The following is a 9,032-nucleotide window of genomic DNA, read 5'->3' as shown; positions in this document are numbered from 1 at the left end:
CAAACTTCCTCTTGTATTATGTTTTAGCAAATTATTTATTTTTGTTAAATTGTAGCAACATTTGTTGATGAAGAAATCTATGAAATAAAAAAAACAAAACCATGAAAATATATTTAAAAAAAAACAAAAAACCGAAACTGAAATAAAAAACCAATGGTTTGACTTCCAAAATAAAAAATCAAAATTTCCAATCTGATTTTGGTTTTACAAAAAAAAAATGAACCATTCTCACTAATGTGAATTATGACCATTGGTTTGACATGCAGAATTTGTGACATCCCATGAATACGTAGTTACAACATCGTCTGAACTCGTAATTCATAGTAAGGGGTTAGAGTATCATCGCATGAATACGTAGTTACAACATCGCCTGAACTCGTAATTCATGACCTACAGGTTATGGGCCTGCTGGTGTTTCCATGGGTTGTCTAGAATAGTCCGTGGTCGCCATCTATACTCTGGTAGATGACTACATCGCCACATTGTCGGTTAAGGTTATGGTATCTCCTTTCATCCTACATCACCTATTCATCATCATTTATTACCTAATTATCATCACCTATCTCCCATCATTTTATTTCATCACACACCAACTATTTCATCTACCCATGTTTCATCCGCAACATATTTGTAGATATAAAATAAATATACCATTTAAATCTTTTAAAACATGTATAAAATCGTTCATCCAGCATAGACAACAAGTATTCAAATAATATGCACACATAGCACGTAATTTATATAAAATACTTCATATCTATGTGTAAGATGAAAGTAACTATATATACCATAAAAATCCCATAAATGCTTCCTAACTTCAAACCCCAAGGTTTACTCTACTAAAGCTTCATATTCTCGGCTCTCTGGACCTAGAAGGGTCCAGATCTATAACACAAACTTGCAAGAGGGGTTTGAAGTGATTCAAGCCCTAACCCCAAAATGGAATCTACACAATAGGGGAGTAAAGGGGTTCATTTTTGTACCTCAGAATGAAGCTCCTTGCTTGAATAACTCAGAACAATAACCTTCTTTGGCCCCTCTTGCTGGAACTCTTCTCCTTTCTTGCAAAATCACACCAAAAAGCTCAAGATAGTTCTTCCTCTCACTCTACACACTCAAGCTCGCTAGGGTTCTCACTTATGGGAAAGGTAGTCGCAATTGAAGGCCATAAGTGCCTTTAAATATGGCTCGGGCCCAAAGATTTAGGGTTTCTGCCAACAGCGCAGACTCGTCGAGTCGCCTCACCGACTCATCGAGTCCATTCATTAATCTGAGTCATCAGTCGCGACCTTACTTGACGAGTTGAGGCGTCAACTCGTCGAGACTCTCTTCTTAATTCAAAAGAAAAATACTTAAATTATGATACCTGGAAATCCGGATATTACATTTTGTTTTTTTATTTCATAGATTTCTTCATCAACAAATGTTGTTACAATTAAACAAAAATAAATAATTTGCTAAAATATAATACAATAGGAAGTTTGTTCACATTTAACCATTGAACTTTTTAGAGGGAAACGAACTTTCGATTTTGTTCACATTTAGTCACTAAACTTTTTTTCGTTATCTATTTGCCACTAAACTATTGAAACTGTTAACATTTTACCCTTATGACCGGCTTAACCCTTATGACCGGCTAGTTCAATGGTAGGGTAAAATGTTAACAGTTTCAATAGTTCAATGGTAAATAGATAACGAAAAAAAATTTAGTGACTAAATGTGAACAAAGTCGAAAGTTCGTTACCCTTTCAAGTCATTATCCCATATTAATTTAAAATAACCACAAAATTACATGTGCTAAAATAAATGAAAATGTACATGTGGCAAAAAAAAAATTATTTATTAGGGAGGATAGTCCATGTCACTTTTTGTATTGATCAATGTATTACCTAAAACACCAATTCGTTCACAGTTATGTTATCTTTTACCTTATAATATTATAATCACTTTGTAAATATTATTTAAAAGGATAAACTTTATTTTTCAGCCACCCCACCAAGTGATTACCTAAAACACCATTCCTTAGTATTGTTTGCTTCTAGAGATTGTAGCCGCTATTATGACCAAGTTACAACATCAAAATCCAATACTTGACCAATGTATGATCAGAATCAAATACATACCTCGATATATATAGAATCTCAATATATATGTAAACATTATTACGAAATAAATAAACCTATCATATGGACGAACACAGTCACCCTAATTTTGTAAGTTGTTTATTTTGCCTCACATTTTTACTTATATTTTTATTGTTCGAATACGGAATACCTAACAATAAATATCATTTACAACCATTTGAAGATCATAACCATCCCATAACCAAATACATCACCATCAACAATGTCTATATTCCCCTACACTTGTCTAAAATCAAAATCCTCATAAATTCAGCAAAATGAATTACATTTGGAAAATAAATCAAATTTAACCAAATCATGATGAAAAAAATTCATGTTCCCATGCTTTTTGCCTAATAATAAGTTAGATTCTTTGCCACGAAAACCCATCATGATCGATCAATGTACTGATTTTTGACAATTAAAATATGAGAAAATAGCAAAAGTGTTGATGTACTTTTCTAACAGGATATGATAAATGATTAAAAAGATTTCCCATCTATGCAAAAATACTACAACAAAAAATAATAATAATATTAATAATAACAATAATTAAACATGAAATGAGAAATGTCCATTCTTTACCACCCCCAACCCTCATCTAATGAAAAAAAAAAAGGTCATCTTTCCCTCCATCTAACCCAATTAATTCTTGGGGCATCTTTCTTGGCCTTCCCATTGGGCTATTGACGCATTTAACCCTATGAGCGATGAGGCTTTCTTTCTTTCTTTGTAAACATGTGCCCTTGTGACACGAGATCTTGTGGGCCCCACGGGCCTGGCCTCACATCAACATGAAGATGCAAAATTACAGATGGATATACATTTTACAATGGTTGTTTCACAGATATTTTCCCGATGATTTCCATATTCGCCCTTCTAGAGAGATCACCATGACTGTGACATCATCATGGTATTTCCTACGGTCACCTTGTGGGATGTCTAACAACTCGTGCAAATCCATCCCTGTCAAAGATGTGTGTTAACACAAAACGGAAAAGAAAAGAAACAGCAACGTACTTTCATTCATTTGTTTATTATATAGTCTTCTACTATGGATTCTTACAAAGTAAAACACTGTATTTTGAAAAATCTTCATCTATACAAAAAAAGCAATCATTACTGTAATAAAACTGAAAGTGCAATGCTATATTTGGCACAAAAACTCAAATCACCAATACCTTGATAAGAAAAGAATTGAAAGGAAAAAAAATTGTATGATGCTATATAATGCACCTATAAATGAAGAGTAAATTACACGAATCGTCCCTATGGTTTAAAGTAATTTACGTGTTTGGTCCCTAACTTATTTTTTTAACTCGGAAGGTCCCTACTGGTTGTTTTTGTTAAACGAATGGTCTCTATCTCACCTAAAAAGACTATTTTTTAACTTATTTAAATAAACACACCCCCAACCCCCTCACATTACCCTACCTACTATACCATTTTTTCCTATTTAAATAACAGTTTTTTTAGGTAAGACAGGGACCAAGCATGAAACAAAAACAAAAAGTAGGGACCAAGTGCGTAACAAAAACAAACATTAGGAACCTTCCGAGTTAAAAAAATAAGTTAGGGACCAAATGCGCAAATTACCCCAAACCATAGGGACCATTCGTGTAATTTACTCATAAATGAAAGTATGTCGTTATTTCTTGGATTTAACCCCATATTTTATAGCTAAGGAGTCAAATAGTTATAATTAAAAACTTCAGCTAAGTAGACAGGTTGAAGGGCATTTTTTTTTAGGAAAAAAAAAGGGGGGGAAGAGAAATGAATTACCGGCTTTTTTGGCAGCACGTAAGAGAAGCTCCTCGATGAGGTGTTGAGCAGGGTCACCATCAGGAAACTTTTCCATGAAAATTTGAACATGAGAAACGACTTCTTGATTGCTAAAATATTGATACAACCCGTCTGATGAAAGAACTAAAAACTGATCTCGGGGACACAAATGATGGTGCCGAACTGATGCTTCACATGACACGTATGGTTCCGTACCGATGTACTCATTCCGGAACATCTCCAATAATGAATCGTTCCATTTTGGCTGATCACATCCCATTTACATATATTAGAATACACTCACTCGTTAGATGATAATAATTATTTCTTTAAGATATTAAACATATTAAAAATTCATTAAAACCTAGATACTAAGACTTTAGACTTTAACAAAAAAAAAATATAGTTTCTAGTTGTTTTTAGAAATTAAAATCGTGAAATTGTTTTAGTAGATCCTTGTGTCATCAAAATCTGCATGAATAAAATCGGGTTATCTTGCAGCTTTTCATTCCTATAATGCAATGAAAATAAACACCCCCAACTAAGGAATAAAAATTAATAGAATGTAAGGAATCGGATTCCTTCAGCAATGGTCGATTTCGTTGCATCAAACCAAAAAAATAAATAAATAAATAAACTTTTTCAATTTTGGCATGAACCATTCCATTTATTCTCTGATTCTGTTATACTTATTATTCGCATAACGCATACTACCAACAAACATTGAATTAATATATCAAATTTTACAAGCATTTATTAACCTCGTAAAATAATCAACACGCGAATGGTACATTTTTACTACTTCTCAAGTTTTAACAGCTTACAAGTATTTACTTATTAACCCTCTAAACATGCGATATAAGCAAGATGTAATTTGACCACAACAAATATATCACAGTTGATTGTGTAAATAAGAGAAAAAAACATAAAAATTGAACAAATAGAAAAAAAACTAACCTTTTTAAGGAATCCAGCCCCAAATGCACGGGTAACCTTAAGACGGCCTTTTACCCTACCATTGACAATACATTGGTTGTCATCTGGATGCTCCTTCTTGATTCTTGTCACTTCCTGCAATATTAACACATAAATGCCCGAAAGTGATTTAGGGCATGTTGACCATAAGAGTTTAATAGCAAGATAGAAACCATAGTTTTTTATAATATTTATAAGGTCAGAAACAACCAACAAAATCAGTTTACGAAACAAACATCTAACAAGAAAAATATCCAATACCAATTTTATTATAGAAGAATGTCAAGCTTTCTCTCTCTCTCTCTCAAATTGGGTTAACAAAAAGGTGGCTTTAGAATAATGATAAATCCATTAGGTCAACCACTCAACCTTATTCTTTTCTTGACTTTTAAAAAAAGTATCAAAAGCTGATGATGCTAAGAAAAGAATATATTAGGTGACTTTGTTTTACTTATGTACGATGACTACTACGATAAGGAAATTCTAACTTATTTAATTGATTGTCGTTGTCTACAACATAAGATATTAAACAGTCAATACCTATTTTATACACTAGAAAGGACCATCAAACTACATTGCTCTAAATTATCAAAGATTTGGGAAAGATTCCATCAAAACACCTAAATTGGTTTTAACTGATTGATATAGGCCTGAATTTCAAGACTGAGAGCCATACATTAATATCATAAGCTATCAGTTAAAATCATCAATCAGGATAGACTTGAAAAAGTCGAACACATAATAGCTTATTGAAGCAGATATAACATCTCTATAGATTTCAAACAGTTGATAAGTTTTAAGGTGAAGAAAGAATTGTCAACTTACATCTTCTATGCTCGTGCTGTGATCAGTAGATAGTTGCAAAGCCATCAACTTCATATCATGAGCAGGAGCAGGAGCATCATGTAGACAATCAAGAGCATCTTTTGATTCAATAATACCCTCAACAGCTGCCCCATTATCCCCTGATGAACCAACTTCTTGAGGCTCTTCATGTTGGGCAACAATGGCTCTACTATCTCCTAAATTCATCACGTATACATCCTCATCTCTCATTAATGCAACGAGTAAGCAGGAACCCATAAGAGCAAGTTCAGGATATTGATCCATAACCTTATCAGTCATGTCAAGATATGCAAGCTCGGTTACTTCCAAAGCCCTTGACATTGCTTTCAAAACCAAATCATGATCTACTGGACCGATTTTCTTCATCCTACAACCTCGTCCAGTATTACTTCTCTCCTCTATTCGGTTTTCCACTTCCTTGTGCTCTTTGGCATCCAGGCCGAACCTCCAAGCAAACAATCTACCACTTTCTTTATGCCTATTGAACCCGTTTTTCAACTTTGATAGCAATACTGACCGCTTACTAACTCCTGAAGTGGTTTTGCTTATATTAAGTGCATCGTCCACAGAAAAGGCAAATCTTTCTGAGCCAGAAAGATCAAGACCATCTTCCAGTTCTTCCTGGGCAAGGTATTCCCATAATCTCTTCCTTCTTGACTCATTTTCCCCTCCTGATTGAAATGTTACCTTCTTCATGTTACCACCAGTGTCTTTGTCTGTGTCTGTTTCTGTTTCGGTTGTAGTAATCTTGGGTGCTTCTTCCTCATGTTGCATTTGTTGACAAGATTGAGCTTCCTCAGAGTCCCAAAACAAACCCTCAAGCTCTTTATACATAGCTTTATACAAATTTCCCATCAAAAATTCAGGAGCATCAGGACCATTGAATCCATCATAAATCCCAACAAACAGCCAGCCATGCTCTTCGGACACGACCACATGTACTCGATCTTCCCCAGCTTTCCCGAGAGCCCACTGAACATCACTCTCGGTTTTCATATCTAACTCATCTCGCCCACGCCCGGATGCATTTGCATTCTCCTTCCGACTGCTTACAAAGTTCCGTACGGGAACCACCCAAGGTGGAGGGAAGTTCCGATGAAACGCCTTCCGCATTCCAGGAATCCCCTTCTTTCTCTTCTTCTTAACATAAATGCCACCATTCAGAGGCGCAGAGAAAGGGACCCTATTGCTGTTACCTGAATCTGAGCCGATGTTACAATCCAAGGGACCGGATAGGGCCCCACGCTCGATCGGACCAGACATAAAGAAAGCTCTCTCCATCGGACCTGAAGATGCCGTCCCAGCATCACCTCGCGGAACTGGCTGAAGCGGAAGTGCACTAAACGACGATGTACTTTCAAAGCCATTGACTATACTGGACTTAATCCCACCACCAACAGAGTCAGTGGCATCGTCGTAAATATTCTCCAACTGAAGGACAGTCCGGGGAGTGGATGTGTTAGCACTCACCGAGGCACCAGAAATAGCTTTGAATCCTGTCTCCGGCACTCCGCCAGGTTGCCGTGACCTGGACGACGATGATTCATGCGATGGCGAAAATCGAAGAGATTGCGAGGGAGAAATGAAGCGATCGGAGTGAGTAGGAGAGAGGAAGCGAGCTGAAGAACGGACGTAACAGAAGGAGTGACCTAGGGTTTCGTCTAATGGTTCGGCGGGCGTAAAAATCAGCTCCGGCTGTTCACGCCGCCGCTTCGCCGCTGCTGTCGGATTGAAACAGGGAAGATGTTGCGAGAATCCACTTCCCATCACATTTGATTCATGCCAGTCTTGCTTGTTTGCAGCAGATTTGTTCCCACACAGAAAGTGTGTGGAAGTATAGAGAGAGAAAGTGGTGGTTTTAGAGAGAGAAAGTGCTGGTGTATTTTATTCTGTTTTGTGTGTTTTTTGTAATGTTTTTGCGGGCTGATGAAAATGGGAGAGAAAGAAGGGGGAAGACTTTTGTGTTGAAAGAGAAAGAAAATTATGTGTTTGATTTTTCTATTATTTTATTGTTTTTTTTAAAGAAAAGTGTGAGAAAGATTGATATTCGAATGCGTTTTCAAATTTTACTATTCCTCTCTTTTTAACAAATATATCCAAAAAAAGTGAATTTTTTTACTATTCCTTTATTTTAACAAATATAACCAGAGAAAAAAAAAGTCAAAGATTATATATATATATATATATATATATATATATATATATATATATATATATATATATATATATATATATATATGGGGTGGTTCCTTTAAGATCATTAAAAAAAATAAAGATTATGAGATTAATGTTCAGCCTATAAATTTTAACTTCAACTTCCATCAACTATTAAATAATGTATGGGTATAGTAGTAAATTTCCCTTTTGTGGTTAGAAAGCACACACCTTCCTTCTTATTTAAAATACAATTACGAAACAAAAAAAAATTATCGCTAAATCGATGATTCTCAGTATCAATCATCTAATCATCCAACTTTTAAAATTCATTCACTCTCATCTTAAAGTTCCTATTTTTACTGAATCTGTTATCAAATTAATAAGCATCTTTAAATCAAGCAAACGTTCGAAACAGAGCATCAGTTCATATTTTCAAAATATGATATATAATCCTCAAATTGAAGAAACAAGCACATTGAATTCATCATCGTAATTCAAGAGAGCTTCAGAGCATTTGAATATTGAATCAAAAACAATTTTCATACATGATGTCATGTTCAAAAAAAATTGACGAGTCGATCGCAAGTGATACTATCGTAGCTGAAATCAATTCATCTCGTAATGACGAACAAATCGATTTAATTTCTTCAACTTATCAAAATCAACATCAAGACCTTAGAAATACGATTCATGTTCAATGTAAAAATAATTCGTTTTAATATTACATATTGCATTATAATTTAGAAAGTTCATTCTGGTTCTTTTACTCAGTTCTAAACAAAATACATAATTGATCATCTGGTAATCATATATTACACTACATAATCATATATGATTATACGTTGTAATTTATGACTGATCATATATTACAAACATACAAACATATATGACTAATAATATTTATCTACAAACTGTAATATATGATTAATCATATATGATTATTTAGTCTAATATACGATTAAAATATGACAATGTATAAATACAAATAACTAATCATACATGATTATACAATGTGAAATATGATTAATTATATATTACAATGTATAATCAGATTATACGGTATAATAGGTGATTAGTCATATATGACAATGTACAAACACATATGATTTATCATATGTGTTCATACATTGAAATATATTATTAATGATA

General features: G+C 34.2%; 1 protein-coding gene across 1 annotated transcript; it reads right to left on the bottom strand.

Moving 5' to 3' along the window:
* Nucleotides 1–2,577: 2,577 nt before the first annotated feature.
* PLL1 (poltergeist like 1) lies at nucleotides 2,578–7,672 on the bottom strand. The gene is made up of 4 exons (XM_079004360.1): nucleotides 5,706–7,672; nucleotides 4,863–4,976; nucleotides 3,906–4,170; nucleotides 2,578–3,089 (listed from the first exon to the last, which is right to left on the bottom strand). The coding sequence occupies exons 1-4, from the start codon at nucleotides 7,491–7,493 to the stop codon at nucleotides 2,965–2,967; spliced, it is 2,292 nt and encodes a 763-aa protein (XP_078860486.1). The 5' UTR covers nucleotides 7,494–7,672; the 3' UTR covers nucleotides 2,578–2,964.
* Between the last annotated feature and the right edge of the window lie 1,360 nt (nucleotides 7,673–9,032).

The sequence above is a fragment of the Lactuca serriola genome, chromosome 6 (genome assembly GCF_051521515.1).
Source record: "Lactuca serriola cultivar US96UC23 chromosome 6, Lser_US96UC23_V15, whole genome shotgun sequence".
Classification (NCBI taxonomy): domain Eukaryota; kingdom Viridiplantae; phylum Streptophyta; class Magnoliopsida; order Asterales; family Asteraceae; genus Lactuca; species Lactuca serriola.
Note: the sequence above shows the minus strand (reverse complement) of the source record. Positions and strands in the feature narration are given on the sequence as shown.